The sequence below is a fragment of the Bos mutus genome, chromosome 29, assembly GCF_027580195.1.
Source record: "Bos mutus isolate GX-2022 chromosome 29, NWIPB_WYAK_1.1, whole genome shotgun sequence".
Lineage (NCBI taxonomy): Eukaryota > Metazoa > Chordata > Mammalia > Artiodactyla > Bovidae > Bos > Bos mutus.
In genome coordinates, this window is record NC_091645.1 from 10,369,062 (window position 1) to 10,389,924 (window position 20,863).

General features: G+C 41.4%; 1 protein-coding gene across 2 annotated transcripts in view; it reads left to right on the plus strand.

Moving 5' to 3' along the window:
• Window positions 1–6,227: 6,227 nt before the first annotated feature.
• The window catches only part of DLG2 (discs large MAGUK scaffold protein 2), a 1,083,296-nt gene continuing 1,068,660 nt past the window's right edge, over window positions 6,228–20,863 (plus strand). Inside the window, exon 1 of one of the 2 annotated variants that reach the window (XM_070365266.1) lies at window positions 6,228–6,787. In XM_070365266.1, coding sequence (XP_070221367.1) covers window positions 6,710–6,787 — 78 coding nt within the window. In that variant the 5' untranslated portion in view covers window positions 6,228–6,709. The remainder of the gene's footprint in view (window positions 6,788–20,863) is intronic. The other variant, XM_070365267.1, reaches the window with a different exon arrangement.

The window sequence follows — 20,863 nt, forward strand, 5'->3', positions numbered from 1 at the left end:
TCAAATGCATTCTTTTTCATGGCTGAGTAACATTTCATTTTATATATGTACCACAACTTCTTTGTCCGTTCATCTGTCAATAGACATCTAAGTTGCTTCCGCGTCCTAGCTGTTGTAAATAGTGCTACAATGAATACGCATCTCTTTCAGTTATGGTTTTCTCAGGGTATACATCAGTGATGGGATGGTTGAGTCATATGATAGTTCTGTTCCTACTGTCAATTACATTTTGAAGTATCTACTCTTTTAAAATTTCGTGTGTTTAAATAAAATAGAAGAATGTTTCTTGAGCATTATTTTGAGATGAATTTGAGGTAGAGTGGATTGAGGTGGGAGATTTTGTTTATATTATGAAGATTTTATTTGTTTAAAATGAATGAATCAAATATGGCAGTATGTTGCTGCTGCTGCTGCTGCTAAGTCACTTCAGTCATGTCTGACTCTGTGTGACCCCATAGACGGCAGCCCACCAGGCTCCCCCGTCCCTGGGATTCTCCAGGCAAGAACACTGGAGTGGGTTGCCATTTCCTTCTCCAGTGCATGAAAGTGAAAAGTGAAAGGGAAGTCGCTCAGTCATGTCCGACTCTTCTTGACCCCATGGACTGCAGCCCACCAGGCTCCCCCATCCCTGGGATTCTCCAGGCAAGAACACTGGAGTGGGTTGCCATTTCCTTCTCCAGTGCATGAAAGTGAAAAGTGAAAGGGGAGTCGCTCAGTCATGTCTGACTCTTCTTGACCCCGTGGACTGCAGCCCACCAGGCTCCTCCATCCATGGGATTTTCCAGGCAAGAGGACTGGAGTGGGGTGCCATTGCCTTCTCCGATGGCAGTATGTTAACATTTATTAAATATAGGTGGTATGCACATGTGTGTCATATTACCTTCTTATGTCTCTGCCTAAATATATAATGATTAAACATTTAAAGGAAAGGAAGGTGAGATATTCAAACACTAAAGAATGATTTGGATGATTTTGAGAACAGAAGAAAAGAAGTAGACTTAGCCTATATAATTAGAGACAGCGGGCTTGTTCTTTGTAGTGGCTCAAATAGTTTTTCATACATATCCATGAGTGGTTGGTTCTTTGAGATAGAAATACAACTAATTGCAACTGGGCCAGTGGTTGTTATGTTTGTATACAAACTAGAGTGCCCATTTCCCCTGCTATCCATACAGATAAAACATGCTGAAAGAGTGAGCTATTCCTTTGCTTTTTATGTACATTGACACTAATTATTGCACTTTTCTAGCTGACATTCATTACTGGGCTTATATAGAAACCAAAAAGCAGTAATTTTCTTTCTGAACTCCCACGTTATTTTTCACACATCTGTTGTTATGCCATTCTGCATTGAAATTTATTGTTTTATACATCTACGTCCCCAACTCTATATGACTGCTTGAGAGGAGGGCTTTTATCTTATTCAGTTCCATTTTGTGAATAACTATTGCTTACCTTTTTAATCATATAAGTAATAACATGGATATATTCTCATGGTAGAAGATACAAATGTTACACAAATATACAGACCAAACTAACTGTTTTTAATCCTCCCTATTCACTACCATCTATAGAAGTAACTAACATCAGCATTTTGACATCCCTGCAAATTAAAGTTAAATATTACGTTTATCTTCTTTTAGTCATAAATTCTATGTAACATGTTCTTGACACCTGCTGTTTGATAATAGACTAATAAAGGATATTAAGGGCTATCAAAAATGTATATCATATATACAAACCAAACAAATATTTAAATGTTTATTGGTTTAGTACATTAACTTTTTATGTTTCAAACATGTATTTTCTTTAGTATATACCATACACCTAACCTATATAGCTTTTCAAGCTACCAGATATTAGTTCCTAGGGCTTAATACTTACTGTTTTTATAATTATCTATGATATATTTAGATGGCTTTTAAAAGAAAATTACGTGTGTACTAGGCAGAACATGTTGTTGTATAATCTTAATGGCTTGATTTAAATATTGCATTTACCTTGAGAATTCAAAGGAGACTCACACAGTGTGTGTGTGTGTTGAGGCATGAACCAAAAGCTGCTTAAAAGGATTAATGTTGCATCTCAAACTCAGCTGCACTGGTAGGTTTCTGTCATATGAGAGGTATTAAAAATGAAATTATAAAGGAAAAGGTCTGATGATATACAGATGGAAAGCATCTGAAAAACTTGTTTTCCATACACAGAAGAGCTGCAAGTTATTTGTATCAATCAGCAGAACAATGGTTAGAGACGATTAAGATTTATTTAGGCAGCTGCCACCTTCTTTCTAGCAGGCACACCTGTTCAGTGAGAGCCCAGTGAAGATGACTGTATAACTATGGCCATGGCTTCATTCCATCGACCTGACACCCATCTTTAAAAAACCATCTTTTACAACTGAAAATTGTAGATATGCCTCTAATGCCTCTTCTAGACTTTTCAAGTTTGTGGATTCTCTCACTTTGCCATAGACATATTCAAAAAATATATTGTGAATACTTATATTGTTAAGCATTTGTCTAACGTGACTGTGACCCCTGAGTACAAATGACCTATTTCACACTGCCTTCTATCTCTGAATGCCTATTTAAGGAACAATAGTTATTATTGTTGGAGAAGGCAATGGCACCCCACTCCAGTACTCTTGCCTGGAAAATCCCATGGACGTAGGAGCCTGGTAGGCTGTAGTTCATGGGGTCTCTAAGAGTCGGACACGACTGAGCGACTTCACTTCACTTTTCACTTTCCTGCATTGGAGAAGGAAATGGCAGCCCACTCCAGTGTTCTTGCCTGGGAAATCCCAAGGACAGAGGAGCCTGGCACAGGGTCACAAAAGTGTTGGACACAACTTAACGCCTAAACAAGAACTTAAAAGCAAAACTAACCAACAAAATGATCAAGCATTAAAGATCTCTCCAAGCCCCAATTTTAGTGACTTAGAAAATCTTAACTTATGAAGAAAATACAAAAATTATTTTATGATTGGCAGTCCCATCAGAGTAAATTAGCATTCTTTGATTTCCCCTATGATATCAGTGATTTGAAAGCTCAATATTTTTTTCTCACCTCTTTATTGTCAAATTCCATCTTAAAATGTTAAAAACAGAAGTTTCTACTCATTAATTTAGGGACAATTGCCTCCCTCCTCTTTTTATCGACTGTATTCTGTTAACTGAATAGTCTTTTAACTACACAGCTTAGACAGACTTGAATGCAGGAATAATGAATACCTCTAACATCACAGCAATATTGGGGTAAATTGTGGTCCTGTTGAGTAACTCTTTGAAAGCTAAGCAGGAGTTATCATTTATTTATTTGTTGGATTTCTGTGGCACTTTTTTTTCCCCAAAGAGTACAAGGTGTGATGTGGTGAATTTTGCTCAGGGGTTGTCTAAGAGTGTCAAAAGGAAATGAAAGGAAAGTAGAGTTCGTAGAAAGAACACAGAGGAAAAGTAACGGCTAATGGCAAAACCGAACCCCAGGTGGCGGTTAGGCATGGTGAAGAAGGTGGAAGAATCCAGGCTGAGTCGTTTTACAAGAGCCTATGCCTCTGGTGAGCACGAGACATTTCTTTTTTGTTGCAGGCAGGGGGACCCCTTCCAGGACCCAGAAGGGGCTCTTGTCTAACACTTGGACACACATCCTGACAAAGCAAGAGACTTTATTGGGAAGGGGCGCCTGCACAGAGAGGAGGAGGGTCAGGGAACCCAGGAGAACTGCTGTGCCATGTGGCTTGCAGTCTTGGGTTTTATGGTGATGGGGTTAGTTTCCAGGTTGTCTCTGGTCAATCATTCTGACTCAGGGTCCTTCTGGATGGTGCACACATTGCTCAACCAAGATGGACACCAGCAAGAAGGATTCTGGGAGCTGGTAGCCAGCAAGAAGGATTCTGGGAGCTGGTAGCCAGCAAGAAGGATTCTGGGAAATGGGAGGACACATGCAGTCTCCTTTTGACCTTTCCCTAACTTTTCTGGGTTAGTAGCATCTTATTCAGAGAAGGTGATGGCACCCCACTCCAGTACTCTTGCCTGGCAAATCCCATGGATGGAGGAGCCTGGTAGGCTGCAGTCCATGGGGTTGCTAAGAGTTGGACATGACTGAGTGACTTCATTTTCACTTTTCACTTTCATGCACTGGAGAAGGAAATGGCAACCCACTCCAGTGTTCTTGCCTGGAGAATCCCAGGGACAGCAGAGCCTGGTGGGCTGCTGTCCATGGGGTCACACAGAGTCAGACATGACTGAAGTGACTTAGCAGCAGCAGCAGCATCTTATTAGTTCCATGTACCTCACCAAGACCTCTTGTAAAATCGCTCATGCCAACGGCCACTATGGTGCCTGGCCCGGGTGGGCGGTTTCAGTCAGTGTTCCCCATACTCATGTGAAGACCCTCAGACTTGGAATCAGAATTACAGATGCACAGGACAGGAAGGGGGCCTGAAAAATGTTCTGCCCAATTCTCTTCATTTACAGATGAGGCAAATCCAAGCACAGAAGAAACAAGGAACAATTTAGAAAAAAAAGCCAGGGTTAGAACCCAGATTATTTGTTTATTCAACAAACACATGTTGAATGTATTGTGCTCAACATTCTTCTAAGCACCAGGTTTCCTGTCGTGAGTTAACATGGATGTGAGTCCTGATCCTACGCTGCCTTGTTCTATTTCCAATTGCTTAGAAGGATGTTCAGTGTACTTTATAAAACAGTTGAATGGAGACCCAGTCCTCTGGGGGTAAAGCTCAAGTGATTTATCGTGAGAGAAGGGAGTTCTTTTCCATTTATTTGTGTTTCAACATTGTCCTTGGTCAACAGGTGCTCCTAGGGCATGTCTATTAGATCAGCTGGAAAACATTTATTGGATTGAGTCTCATTTGCATATCAGTGGAAGGAAGGTTTTCCTTGCTGAGATGAACAGTTTTTATATATTTTTGTCCTCTAGTACGATGGACAAAGTCAGCCATTCTCTCTCATCAGAAGACACACTTGTCTCTTAAAATTGACTTTACCTTTAAAATGCCTCATAATAGTCTAAACCCTATGTAAGATAATTTAACCCTAGTAAGATAATTGAAACGGAGAAGGCAATGGCACTCCACTCCAGTACTCTTGCCTGGAAAATCCCATGGAGGGAGGAGCCTGGTGGGCTGCAGTCCATGGGGTCGCTAAGAGTCGGACATGACTGAGCAACTTCACTTTCACTTTTCACTTTCACACATTGGAGAAGGAAATGGCAACCCACTCCAGTGTTCTTGCCTGGAGAATCCCAGGGATGGGGGAGCCTGATGGGCTGCCTTCTATGGGGTCACACAGAGTCGGACAGGACTGAATCGACTTAGCAGCAGCAGCAGCAAGATAATTGAAAAGGCTTCCTTGGTGGTTCAGTGGTAAAGGATCCCCCTGCCAATGCAGGAGACGCAGGTTCGATCCCTGGGTTGGGAAGATATCCTGGAGAGGGATGTGGCAACCCACTCCAGTACTCTTGCCTGGGAAATCCCACAGACAGTGGAGCCTGGCAGGCTACTGTTCATGAAGTTGCAAAAGAGTTGGACACAACTAAGCAACCAAACAACAACCAAGATAATTGAAATTGGAAGCACATGGTGGTAGAATTAAACGTGAGAATTCCTCAGAGGAGCCTGGTTTAAGACTGGCCATAAATCTTCCTCTTCAAAAGTGGTATTAAATCCCCCATTTAACAATAGATATCACTGCAAGAAAACTCTGGGGTTTTAAAAGAAAAAAAGGAGTAAACTGTTCTGTTTTAGTGTAAAGGTAGATTTAAGCCCCTCCCCATTACTCAGTCTTCAGGCAGAAAACCTGGACTTGTAAAAACAGCCCAGGTGGCTTCAGTGGTGGAACCAATGAGTTTAAAAGCTGAGGACCTTCACTCTGGCATTCAGGGAATACACCCCATCCTGTTCACGTCGCCGTTTGTCCCGGGGCCAACCTCCAAAGAAATAAAATGTTTTTTTTGTTTTTTTCTTGTAAGCTGTGGAGAAGACTGGTTGGGAGGCAGGGATAGGACTTTACGTGGCCCCAGTGGAGTTGAGGAGGGGGGCAGAAGAAGGTCGCTTTGTTTCCAGTCCTGCTAACAGCCCTTTATTCTCGGGGCTGCGGGGCAGGCTCCGGGGGACACCTGTTTGTGCCCGCAGGGCCGCGTCCGTGGTGGTCTCTCCCCTCCCGCGTGCCCGGCAGCTGCAATTATTGGCTGCTTTACCTGCGGGGCTGGGTGTGGATGCGTCTTTGCGCGGCCACCGCCGCCAGCACGCACTGTCGAGGCAGAGGGAAGCCAGGCGAGGGGCCATGCCTGGAGCCCAGGGCGACCGGACTGCGGCTGCCCTTCCTCCTACCACGCGTGGAGTTTGGTGGTGAACAAGAGCCCAAGAACTGCAAGACGGATACTCAGCCGCCTGGATGCGCGTGTGCGCCGGCGGGGAAGGCAGCGCCCGCCCGCCCCCCTCGCGCGGACCTCCCGCAGGCGGGATGTGAAGGTACCTGCGGACTGGCCGGCCAGGACTGCCTGCCCCCGGCCCCCTCCCTCCCTGCTCCCGCCCTCGGCCTCAGCTCGCCAGCATGAGAGGCACTGAGAAAGCAACAGCCTGCAAGTGACAGCTCCAGACCGATTCCCCCTGCTCCAGATCTCCGAGCCGAGCTGGGAAGTTGATTGTGCAGCCGCTTCACCGAGAATCCCTTCCGTTGGCAGCGCTATGTTCGCCTCTATCTGGTATGCCAAGAAGCTGGGTCGCAGGTTCGTGCACAACGCCAGGAAGGCGAAATCCGAAAAGGTAGGGAATGCTTGGGGATGAAGATTACCTTTTCGGCTTTGCCAACTGCCTGATCTGGACTGCTGGTCTTGAGTACAGACGCAGTTTTTTGTTTTTTCCACTCGCGATGCGAACCTGCCTCTCGCTGGCATGTAGACCATGCCTCTCACAGAAAGGGGGAACTCCTGGAGCCTGGCTGCCTGCGGGCGGGGAGTGGGGGTTGGTGGTGGTCAAGAAGAGTCATTAGCTATTCAGAATATTTGGTGAAACCGTCAATTGATGGTGTCTCAACAGAGACTTGGTATTCCTTTAAATGGCACAGGGTGAAAGCAATTAAGCAGCTGAAATCTTTGCTTCTTCAGGGAGCTCTCTAGTAAACTTGTTGCTACCAGTGGATTATTTTTATGACTATAATGGTTGGTTCTGCAAGGGGCATGATAAATCCCTGAGCCTCCCTCCAGTTCTTGCATCCTAGTGTATGTCATCGGAGCACATATTTGGGACTCTGCCTAACATTGACCAGACTCCACAGGGGTGCTTGCTATCTTTTCAAATCAACAAAGCCATCATTTCAAAAGTGTTTACAATGAGCAAGAATTCTATTTATAATCACATAGTCCTGTCCACTTAGAGAATGGCTTTGTATTTCTTTTATTCCGCATGACTGGTTGTTTCTAGAGAACCTCTATGTAGATCTATCTCATGAGTTATCTTTCTCTAAGAAATTATCATGGCCTGTAAGTCCTCAGATGCAAAACAAGCTCAAGTCTCTAATTTGACTCAGGCTTTCAGAGGCACTGGCCAAATAGTCAATGTTTAAGAAATCAGTATCCAATTTGGTGATGGGGAAACTTCCAAAGACAACATTTTGTGGAGCTGAGATTGTTCCATGTTACTTTGAGGATGTGATCTTTGGCCCATCATCCTTTCTGACTTAGATCTACTCTTGAGATTGACCCAGAGGTGGTTTTCCTGGCCTGTGACACAGTCCTTTCTCTCAGCTGCAAAGATTCCTCCACTGCAACTTGCTATCTGTTCCTTCAGAGTGGAAATGTTGATAATATGAACAAGAATTCAGTGATAAACCAAAATATGATTGTTTGTAGTGTGAGAAGAGGAAAAAAAAATCCTTCGAGTTCTGATTTTAGGGTTGTAGCCTTTCAGAATGTCCAGATCTGAGGATCGTATAATGTTGACAGACTTATTAAGTAGTACTTGTGCTGGAAGTGTAGTAGAGGGAGACAAAGGTGAAGTAGAATTGATTCCTTTTTGCCCATGCATCACAGGTAAAATGATTACAAGCCTAATTATCGTGTACTAGCATCATATATATTGCATTTTGAGGGGTTTGCTTTGTTTTGTTTCTCTTTTAAGGAAAGAGACTTGAAAGTGACTCTCTTATTGGAGCAAGTGCTTTGAAAAAGTGCCTTCTTAGGAAAATTATAGGTTGTATGGATGAAGGGTCTGTCAGAGACCACGAATGGCTCTGAAAGCCACTGGGAGATAATGCCTTATGCCGAATTGGTATGCACAGAAAAGTTGAATCTCCCAGTGACACTTACTTCAGGCTTAGATCTGAATGTGGAGAATGCCAGCTCAATGAAATTCAGTGTACAGAAATTAAAGGATGTTAATTCAAGGATCTAACACAGGTTTCTGCTTTTTGAGTGTAGGAAGAAGCTAGTAAGGGGCCTTCAGTATCTCCATTTAATTTCTGAGAACAAGCAAGAAGAAACCAGGTGTGGGGTTAAGGGGTTTTAATACTTTATCTTAGAGATAATATTTTGTCTTACTCAGAAAGTAGGAAAATCAGCATTAGAGAACTGAAGTTTTGCTCCCTGAGTGATAAAGTCTAAAGGAAAAATTATTAACTCTAATGTCCTTCTGTTAGTCAGGGGAGCTAGAGGAGTTAATTCTGAACACTAAGTGATGATAACTAACATAAAAATAGCATCTCAATTTTTTTCCATGGAATTTATATTCACAGAGTTCCTGGAATAAATTAAAAGGTGTGCTGCCTTCGACAATGAACAAGAAGGCCCTCACTTGGTGCTTAGTGAATGGGAATAGTTTATTCTGGGTACTTCATTTTATCATGTGGCTTATTTAAAACCAAGTATGTGAATTAAGGTTTTGTCTAATGATTACAGTAATATACTTCAGCTGAGAAAGCAGTTAACAAATGATACTGCAAGCTGGATGAATTCCTATAATGTATTACTGTAACAGCAGAGATCATATAGTTGCAAACAGGAAGGGGAATATAAGATGCTGCTGACTATATGTTGTCATGCTTTATTATAAAAAGAAGGAAGAAGTATAAAGCAAGAAGATCATTGAGTTTTTTTTTAGAAAATGACCAGTATACTTAAATGAGAAAGAACTATTGATAGATTCAGAGCAGGTTTTAGCATTGGGGGTATAAATTATATCAGAGGCAGCCACTGTGATTTTGTTTCAGTACCTTCTATAAATTTGGGCTTCTTTTTGCAATAGGTAACACAGTTTATTTTCTCCTCTTCTAATGAAAAAAACCTACACCCATCATAGCCCATCAGGCCTACTTTAGCTTTCAGGTGTGGTTGGAAAGTATATTCCTCAAGGCTGGGGTTAATTGAAAAGCTAATTGGGAATGTGCAAGCCTAAATGCCATCCCTAAACAGGCAGTGTGCCTTATTCGTGGTTGCCTGGTCTACCGTTTTACCTCATCTAATGCCAGTAGAATTAAACAGCAGCATGGAATGTGGTAATAATGGTGATAGCAATCACAGCAGTAACAGTATTAACAAGAGTCCCTCTTTATACACACGTCATACAGCAGCTGCTTTAGGCCTTGGAGTTTCACTTAATTCTATAAGGTAGACATGATTTTTCTTGAGTCCTAGAGAGAAGAGTAGTTTGCCCAAGGTCATAGAGTTTGTGGGATGTATTAGTGCTAGGATTTGAAACTGAGTTTATCCAGGCTATTCTAAAAATGACTGAGTCCGTAGCCCTCTCTTCCATCCACCTATCATTCACCTGTCGTAATAAGTCATGAGGCTTACAGAATCAAAGTTACTGATCCTGTAACTCAACCCCCTTGTTTCAGACAAGATTGTGCCTAAGCTGTCTTCCATAGACAATTGTCTGCCCTGTTATTAAAGACTTAACGCTCTTTATCCTCTTTAGATAAGTTTCTCAAGCTATCATCTAGGCACCCATTAGTCCTTTTAACTAATAGTACTTGTTATATTATTGTAAGCTAAACAATGGCATTTGTATTCATTGTTTATCCTGTAAAAACCAAAGATATCTTTTGTCAGAAAAAACCACACTTAAATGCTAGGCAACTGTAGACACACTCTTTTTAGACTAAGTCAAAGATATTAGCTAATTCACATTGTCATTGTTCTAAAAAAAAAAAAGGCTCTTTGCTATTCTTTAAAAAGACAGTATGTGCATACCAACAAATTCTGTGAATGAAATGATTTTTAATGTGATATGAAATCAAGACTGTCTGGCTGCAATAGAATACCTTCATTCAAATCTTTTTTTTTTTTTTGACCCCATGTAATTCAGAAATTAGTGTCTTGTATGCCTGTTTGCCACATTTCAACTTACATTGCTTAATTTAGTCTCTAGTTGTATTACTTTAAAAAGGCAGCTTTAAGATAAATTGAACTGGAATTTCTGATGGCATAATTATATACAAGAGTATAAAACACTTGAAGTTGTGAACCTTCACTTCTGCATAGCTTTGCTTTTAATTTTTATATTTTTACTTTTAAGCATATGCCACGGAAAGTAAATGCATGATGCATTTAGAAAAGACTGGCATCAATATCCATCATCTAATAGACACAACTGTGGATGGGCTTGGCACTGAAATATATCCTGTGAGTGGTATAACTGAGCACGAATATTCTGACACTAGGCAATATTCACCTTGGAGAATTCTTTAAGAACCAGTTCACTGGTTCTAGCCTCCTCTCCATCTAATCCAAACACACAAATTCAACAGAAACCAAAATAAGGGGAAATGTAGTAATGCATTTGCTGTCAATATGGCTAACAAGAGAGCCTACTGTTCTGGGTGGTTGCTGGTGGGGCAATAAAGAACATTGGGTTTAAGGTGAGGAATTAGAGGGAATTATAGTCTCGTTCTTTGTTATTTAGCCTGAAACCAGCTCTTTTCCAAATAGAAGTAACACCTGTGCTTTGGCAGAACCCCAGTGTCTCAGGATACCCTCCAATTTGCTTGCCAAGTCTACCTGGCCTATCGTGATACAGCCTCTGCTTTTTTCCCCTGCTCTAAATCAGCATTCTGAACTATATTCAAATTCCTGAATGTCTCATGCTTTTTCTAGCTTCTCAGGTTTTGCTTATCCTCTTTGACTGACTAGTGACCCACTAGCCATCTCCTGCGGAGAAGGTGATGGCACCCCACTCCAGTACTCTTGCTTGGAAAATTCCATGGATGGAGGAGCCTGGTAGGTTGCAGTCCATGGGGTCGCTAAGAGTCGGACACGACTGAGCAACTTCACTTTCACTTTTCACTTTCATGCATTGGAGAAGGAAATGGCAACCCACTCCAGTGTTCTTGCCTGGAGAATCCCACGGATGGGGGAGCCTGGTGGGCTGCCATCTATGGGGTCGCACAGAGTCAGACACGACTGAAGTGACTTAGCAGCAGCAGCAGCCATCTCCTGACTCTAAACTTAGATGACTTCATCATCAGTGGGAAACTTTCCCTGGCCCCTGCAAGCCCAAGATGAATCTTGCATCGGTTCCTACAGCCGCTTGTATATTAGTTGTTATCATCCTTATTTCTCATTAGAAAGTGGATTCTATGAAATGAAAGACTGTGCAGTCTTTTGCACCATATCTCTGGGGCCTAAAAGAATGCCTGGAATATCTCATATCCTATTTCATTGACTGTGGATTGTCCTCATTTGCAAGGTATATCATTTTTTTCATCTATTACAAAGAAAAAAAGATTGTCAATGCAACTATAACATATCAACCGCAAGATTTCAATGCTTTCAGAGATGTTAAAATGTGGGAAAATAGTTTATTTTTAGAATCAATGAAGTATGACAATGCTGAAAGAATAATGAATGGGTTTATTTTGAGGATTAAATGAGTTAATATAAGTAAAATGTTTAAAGGTTATACTTGCTAACAAATCCCTTATTTCTTTGCAAATCATAATAATAATTTGCATAGGGAAATCTATTAGTTCTAAGATATACATTTTTTCCTGTGCTGACTGGAGTCAACGAGCATTATGTAGATGGTTCTGAATTTAGGAAAGTAAATAAATAGAAAATGAAAAATAAGGTTATAGAAGAAACTGATTAAAAGCCATAAACTGGAGCCATTTAGGTTGCAAAACAAATCTTTAAGAAGCCCCCTGGCTTCTCACTATGTATTTATATGTCTAAACAACAACAATAGTTAACATCTGTTGAATTCTTTCTATGAACTGAGAACTGTGCTTATACAAGGATCTAGTGAGAACATCACTCTTATTAATTTTTAGAACAAAACCACATCACCAGTAGGTGGCTGGGATTAGACTGGGTGGCTAATCATAGAGCTCAGTCTCTTAATTAGTAAGCAGTACTCTGTATGGATACACAGGATACTGCATATTGTATGCTGTATATTATACTATATATATGTATATATTTGCAGTGACCTAGATATCAAGTTTATTTTTACCTATGAAAGATAAATATAAGAAGTGAATTTAAATGCAGAATCTGAAATTGAGCTTAGGCACAAGAAGAAATGTCCTGATGTTGAAGATTCTTCAGTTCTCCGTGAATGATAGAATCTTCCTGTGTCTATTTTTGCCTCCTGGCAGGTTGAAGAGTAGCCTGACCTGGAGAGAGGGATGGACAGATTGTCCTCTCAGGTCTCTCTCTCAGAGCTTCTGAGAGCTCATCGGTCGTGAGCAGCAGCATGACTCAGCGCCAGTGTCCGTCTGGCTGTAGTGACAGAGAGGACAGGTGTTTGTCCATGCTAAATACAGCCCTGCCGTTCTCCCCTGTCACCTGGCAGGGGAAGCAAGCAGCAAAATGGACAGTAGCACCTGTTCCGAGGTCCCAGAATGGATGGCCACCTTGGAAAAGTCCAAGGCACAGCTGCAAGCAGGGTAGGGAGGGAGACGGAGGCAAAGGATCAGAGAAATTGTGAAGATGGAGGAGGGACAGAGTGGGCTGGAAAGAAGACCACTGCAAATTGTTGTTGCCAGTGCCTCTTTATTGAGCAGTTCACTCAAACACTATGACATGCCCTCATCTCATTTAATCCTAAGACCTTGTAAGATAATCTTGTTATTAGCCCCCATCTTACAGAGGAAGAAACTGAGGTATAGCATGTGACAGAATTTGCCCAAGGTCATAAGTAGTGGTACCCGTGAATTCAGCCAGGTCAGAGCCTGTCACCCTAACCACTCAGACTCTGTGCTTTTTAAATTGATCTTGGATTGAGTGAGACAGTGACATGGAGAAAGACTAGACCAACACAACAGCCATCTTCTCATCAACCTGTGCTTGATCTCTTTTGAGTAACTATGTGGCTAGCTAGAAGACTGATTTCTTCTCAAGGGTTCTCCAGGAGCCATCCAGAGAGTGCCTTCAGTCCAGGTTACATGATTTTAGTTGTGGATTGTTTTTGTTTGCTCTGATTTGTATACCCTCAATGTACCTTTAGAATGGTCTTCCTCTACCTGGTATCATTCAGTGGTGTTTATTATACTGGGTGATGAAGATGTAAGGGAAGCTTTCCCATCTAGCAGTGATGATCATTGTAGAGATAAATTTAATAATCAGATAACGTACACATTTTATTTTTTTATTTGTGTATGTATATTTATGTGGTTAATGGAATAACCATGCCTTGTAGTATTAACTAATTTTAACTAATTGTTTTCCCAAATAAATTATTAAATTGTTAGTGAAATTATTAAATCATTAAATTTTGCCCCCCCGCAGGGTACCTGGGACATAGTAAGCTCTAAAGAAACCCTGGCTGAATGTCTGAGCTGCACAGGAACAAGACCTAGTTAGGGGTCAGTAGGCCTGTATGTTAACTGGCCCTGTCCCAACCATCTGTGCCACCTTGGCTAAAGTCTCTTAATCTCTCTGGGCCTGAGTTCTTCATCTGCAACCAAATTCCTTCCAATTCTCAGGTTCTTTGAATTCTAATCCTGATTTGCTCTAAAAGTCTGCCGAGTCTTTAAAGGAAAGGATTTGATCTCGTTCGTCTTTGTACTCTCAGCACCCAGCACAATGGCCAGCACGAAGCAAAACTAATAAAATTCATGTCAAATCAATGTACACAAAAGGCCAACAGTGTCTTTAACCATTAGATAGAAGAATATAATGGAGAATCTACCGAATTTCAAGGTGGAAGCAAAGTAAGAGATACACAGGGACTTCTCTTTACTGCCTTGTAAAGAAAAGGGAATAGGAGACACTTTACAGCCCTGGGGCTGAAGGCTCCTGCCCCTTGCTTTCTCTCTCCTTGCCACAAACACAGAAGTGAAACAAACAGTAGCCAGCAGAATTCGAGTTCTCTTTAACCACCACCAAGGAGATGTCAAACTGTAACGTTTTCCAGCTGCTTTGTCCCACATGCCAAAAGATTACAGGTTTATGTCTGAGCATGGAATGTTTATTACTTGTACTTTCTTAATCTGTAAATTCTAGTTATGTAGAGTATCCTTGCCCCGTTTGTTGTGGACTGAATTGTGTCTCCCTCATCCTTGTTTTTGGAGAAGGCAATGGCACCCCACTCCAGTACTCTTGCCTGGCAAATCCCGTGGACAGAGGAGCCTGGTAGCCTGCAGTCCATGGGGTCGCTAAGAGTCAGGCACAACTGAGCGACTTCACTTTCACTTTTCACTTTCCTGCATTGGAGAAGGAAATGGCAACCCACTCCAGTGTTCTTGCCTGGAGAATCCCAGGGACAGGGGAGCCTGGTGGGCTGCTGTCTGTGGGGTCGCACAGAGTTGGACATGATTGAAGCGATTTAGCAGTAGCAGCATCCTTGTTTTGGAGAAGGAAATGGCAATCCACTCCAGGACTATTGCCTGGAAAATCCCATGGACAGAGGAGCCTGGTAGGCTACAGTCCATGGGGTCGCCAAGAGTGGGACATGACTGAGTGACTTCACTTTCTCTTTCATCCTTGTTTTAAAGCCCTAACCCCCAGTGTGATCTAGGAGAATGGAGATAAGGCTTTTAGGAGATAATTAAGGTTAATTGAGATTATAATAGTGAGGTCTTAATCTAATAGGATTAGTGGCTTTACAAGAGGAAAGAGATCTGTGTGTCTCTCTCTCTACCATGTGAGGATATAACAAAAAAGGAGCCATCTGCAAGTCCAGGAAGAGCTCTCTTACTAGAAATCAAACCCTGCCAAAACCTTGATCTTGGACTTCTTGTCCTCCAGAAGTGTGAGGAAGTGTGTTCTGTTGTTTCAACCACCCAGTCTGTGGCATTTTGTGATGGCAGCCTGAGCAAACTAATAAACCCTGATGTCATGATGGCCTTACAAGGTGATGTTCATTTTGCAGTGCCCAGGGCCAAAGTGTAATTGTAAGGGAGAAATATGTTACCAGTTTAGTACTTTCTTTAATCCAAAGAATTTAATTCTAATAAATATAAAGCTTCTGCAGTGCCAATATCTGCTAGGAAGGGTTATTAAAATTAAAAATATAGTAAGGAAAAGGGTATGATGTAGAAGCTAAAGGGAAGAAATGAGCTGCTTTTAGGGGATCACTGTGCTTGTCTTCATGTTCTGTGATCTAACCAAGAAAGCAACATATTTTATCAAATTTGCTAACTATTCAGCCAGCGAATTTAAAATATGAATATAAAATAGAAACTCATCAAATACTATTCTTCCTTTGACCACCTCCTTGTTGCTCTAGGTTACTCTAATTTATAAAGAGGATTGGTTTGCATCAGCTCTACAGTTCTCTACAGGAGAAAGTTTCTCTATGGGAGAACGTTTTTACTTTGAGGAGGGCTTCTGACTTTTCCTCAAAGATTATAGCAAAGTATGATGAAATGAGCACTGTCCAAGTTAGGAAGTGGTATCAAACTGTCGTTTCACATGGAAAGTTTTGGTGACTCACTAGCATGGGGAGGGTGGAAGCTGATGTACTGTGGGAGAGGAAAAGGTATTGGAGATGGGAGAACTGGAGGGGGTGATACTTGGGAGGGCATAAGAGAATAAGAAAAATATTTTTTTGTTTTCTCTGAACACCATTCTGACTTAAGACTCATTTCATTGTTTTCAAAGCTCGTTGGATAAGGTCTTTGTCATCTTTACTGACCTCTTTCCTTCATACATTTTGTGAATCCTCTTGTTGGAACATCTAAGAAGAAGAGGATGCAGTGGAAGACCACAGGGTCAAGTTTGAATTTGACTCAACACCTTACTGGTTGGGTGACCTTAAGCAAATAAATGCATCTTTTTAATTACGAGTGTTCTCACATGTTAAAAATAGTGATAAGCGTCCTTGCATGGTTTTCTGATTCAATTAAAAATTGCATGTAAAGTGTCTAGTCCTTTGGGACACTTGGTATTTCCTTTCCTCCCTCCCTGTCTTTCCTCCCCTTCCTCCCTTGCTTCCTTCTTTCCTTCCTTCCCTCTGCATCCATTTCTTCCTTCTGTTCATTTCAATACTCTGCGTTGTTATAGAAAGGATGCCAAGCAGCTTTTGATAACTTTTGCATTAATGACTCCTTTTCACTCCAGTACTCTTGCCTGGCAAATCCCATGGATGGAGGAGCCTGGTAGGCTGCAGTCCATGGGGTCGCTAAGAGTCGGACACAACTGAGTGACTTCACTTTCACTTTTCACTTTCATGCACTGGAGAAGGAAATGGCAACCCACTGCAGTGTTCTTGCCTGGAGAATCCCAGGGATGGGGGAGCCTGGTGGGCTGCCGTCTCTGGGGTCGCACAGAGTCAGACACGACTGAAGCGACTTAGCAGCAGCAGCAGCTTACTCTACTACCCCCTAGGGTTTCAGAATGGACTTGCCCTCCCATCCTGGTTTTATAGACTAGGGAAACTATATCTCTGCCGCTGATTAGGCAGCAGGGGCAGAGGAGGAGAAGTTGCTGAAGAGACCATCATAAGTGAAAACTGAGTATGCTGACTATGAGGGAATTCTAAGTTTCTCTTTCTTTTTAATAAATGAATCCTAGGTAATCCTTATAAAAAGCACCCCACCACCTTCTTTCCCACACCTCCACTCTCTCAAAACACACTGAATTTTTGAGAGAGATTTTCTATGTTTGGTGAATGTCAGTCAAGGCACATTACTTCTCATCTGAAGTGAAACAACTTGTACGGGATGAGTCAAGGAGCTCATCTCCCAGCTGATAACTGTATCATGTCCCCTTTAGAGCTTTATTTTAGGTCTGGGGGGAAAAAAGAGGAAAGCAAGAGCTCCATGCAGTGTTACACTGAATTTCATAACCTGAAAGAACATGACTTTTGTAAATGATAGTAGTAACATTAATGACCACTTACTGAGCCCTTATTATAATCACAGGTCACGACTCTAAGATTATACATTTTCTAACTCAACTAACCCTCCAATGATCCAATGGACTAAACACAGATGAAGCACAGAAAGGTCAATTAAGGTGCACAGAGATGCACAATTAGCGAGTTCAGGAACCAGGATTTGAACCCCAGCAGCCTGTGTCTGAGCCTGCATGCTTAAGCACAGGGCCACAATATTTCCCTTGTCTCTGAGTCTCCATACAGCGTGAGATTGGGAGAGTTTCTGCACAGTGTTAATTGCTGGAAGCCAGCGCTTTGAGATTTGAACCCAGATCTGATTGCCAGTCTCTCCCTCCTTCTAACAGGACACCTAGTGGCTCTGCACACCATTGAGATGAGCGCCCCTACATTCATGTCCCAGGATCAGATCTCAAGGAGTTTCGAGCATTGCCCTTGGAGTCTAAGTTAAACAGCTGCTGACAGGTTCCTTCCATTTCACCAAAAGGATTTTCAGTTGTATTCATATTGGATGGTGGTATTAATAACACTTTGATATTTTCAGTGAATAATTGATCCAAATTCATCTTGACTTCTGAGCCCTGCTTCCATTAAAAAAAAAAAAAAAAGTCATCCAACAAGATGGCTTTTGGAAAACAATTCCACACCAGTGGTTGCATTAATTGCTACTTTGGAGGTTCCTGCTGTGAATTGAATGGAGCCACTTTGGATCTGTTTCTTAGAAATAACCATCTTTATTACCTCTGCTCTAAGATGCAGTTTTGAGATTTTTAGAGGAAAATATCTTCACTAATCTCTTTCTGTTTTCCATTTTTATTCCATAAGTAATCCTTTTCATTGTTATCACCATTTCTAATGTTCTCAGATTTAATTTATGGAGGGTATGGGATGTTATAGGACATTTTCTCCTCTTGCTCTCTCAGCATATAACATTCTGTTAACTCCCCAAGTGTAACATTTTGAATATCATGTTTAATTCAGATATGATCCATTATTTTATTAAAGTTGTATTTTTCCCCTAGCATATCTCTAGAATTTGCAAGAGCTCAATGGAAATGGCTTATGTGATACACAAGTAAGAATTTCTTTTAGTATCTGTCATTTCTCCAGTATTTTGAGCAAAGCAGGATGAAGTGCAGCATAATGAAACGGTGCTTGTTGGCAGTTATGAACTGCACCATGCATTTTAGAAAACAAATTTAAATACATTTCAGATTAATTTATGCTTTTTCTCTCCTGGTTTCCTACAATTCACCTGTCTGGTTGTCCTCAGCAGTTTCAAAGTCATATTTTTTTTCACGTCTCCAGATTGACCCCAGGCTGGCCCCAGTAGAATAAAATCCAAGTAGACGCGCATTCTTTGGCCTTCTAAGGCAATTAGCAATTCAACAATGCTTATTTGTCCCCTGGTATTGAATAAAGACTTTTGAACTCCACTACTACTACTACTATGCTGCTGCTAAGTCATTTCAGTCATGTCCGACTCTGTGTGACCCCATAGATGGCAGCCCACCAGGCTCCTCTGTCCCTGGGATTCTCCAGGCAAGAATACTGGAGTGGGTTGCCATTTCCTTCTCCAATGCATGAAAGTGAAAAGCGAAAGTGAAGTTGCTCAGTAGTGTCCGACTCTTTGCAACCCCATGGACTGCAGCCTACCAGGCTCCTCCATCCATGGGATTTTCCAGGCAAGAGTACTAGAGGGGGTTGCCATTGCCTTCTCCGAATACTATGCTGGGATTTATGAAGAATACAGAAATGATCAAGCCATGGTCTGTATGCTAAGGAAGTTCAGGTATAGGTTAGGAAAAAATGAAACATGTAAGATTAAAGAAATTTGCAGGTGAGCTTCAGTAGGATAAATAACATTTATTTCTTCTGCCTTGCCAAACCCTCTGTGCTTTTTTTTTTTTTTTTTTGCTGAATCTTAGCATTCTAGAGCGACAGGATCATGCCTGATTGCAAACCACCTGGCATAGATCTTATTCATAGAGCCCTGCTTTCCAGGATTAGAATAAAACCCACCTGGTCTGATTATGCTCTTCGGTAACACATGTGAACATGCATAGTGTCCTTCTAAGAAAGAAAAAAAAAATGTCCTAAGGAAACTCTGCTTATTTTTAATATTTCTGTTAAGATACATTGGGACAGAAGAGTGGTATGTTTAAGAACACAGTTTCTGGAACTAGACTTCCAGAAAGCTGGGTTCAAGTCCCAGATTTGCTTCTGGTTGTGGGAATTTGAGCAAGTTATTTAAACTTTCCTGTGCTTCAGTTTCCTCCCATATAAAGCAGGAATAATGGGACCTCTCTCAGAGGGTCGTTATGAAGACCGAGTGAGGGAGTTATTTGTGGTGTAAAGGCATAACAGGTGATTTTAAATACATATGAAGAGAGAGGTCATTCTTTAAAAACAATTTTGGGGTGACTGCAGTTCTGTGAAACCTCACAAATGAGTAGCCAATTCCTCCACCCCATGTTGTGACTCTGATTTTTGACTTGGAGTATAGCCATGTTGAACTGCCTCAAAATCTTGTGCTCCACATCTGTATGGATGGGCAAGCAAACCTCTGCCTAAGTACAATGACTCTGAGCTTTCCTGAGCCCTGCTTTTGGAAGGTGACTCTTATCTGTAGCTGTAATATAGGCAGTTGATCTCACCAGAGATGCTAGGATTACTGCCATTTGGTTGTTGAGTCATTAATTTGAAAATCATCTACCCAAGGGTGTCTGCCTTGATATCTACCCAAGAGAACATTCTCTGAGGAGGTAGGGCAAGAGCCTTTAATTAGTATAATGAACTTCTGTCTTCCCAAAGCACCAGCTCTGCTTTTGGAAAGGACTCAATATCCGTCATTGCTATTAGTTGCTCAGTGATATAGATATTTCCATGTGTTTCTGTGCTCTTAGGGCCTGTTCAATGGATATGAGAACACTCAAATACTGGAGTCAGCTTACTTTTATTTCTAATTAACATTTAATGTTCTAGAATGTGTATTGCCTCTTTTTCCATATCCCACCTATTTCTAATTTATACAGTTTCTTCACTGACTGAGCCAATAGCATCCCTTTCTGCAGTAGAACTATTTTCTTTACTTTAAAGAAATTGAACATTAACTTCAAGTACTTGGCAAAAAAAATCAACAACCCATAAATTTATTCATTAAATATGTGTCTTACAATATGCCAGGAAGCTGGGATGTGGCAGTGAGCATAGCCTACGCAGTGTTCAAGGAATACATTGTGTAGTGGATGAGGACTACAATAGACACAGACTATCAAGCTTGAATATAGTCTAATTTTGATAGTCTGTGTGTCTATTGTGATAAAATACACATAACATAAAATTTACCATTTTAACCACTTAAGTTTACATCCATTTCTAGAACTTTTCATCATCCCAAACAGAAACTCTCTACCCATCTGATAGTCTAGATGTCTAAACCTTCAGGCTTTCCCCACTGGACCTTCCTAAAACTCTGATTAATTTACAATAGTTCCATTTACCTGTTAAGAAATTCTATTCTAAGAATGTTTCAGAGGTACTTAAACATGCCTGAACTTCTGTTAT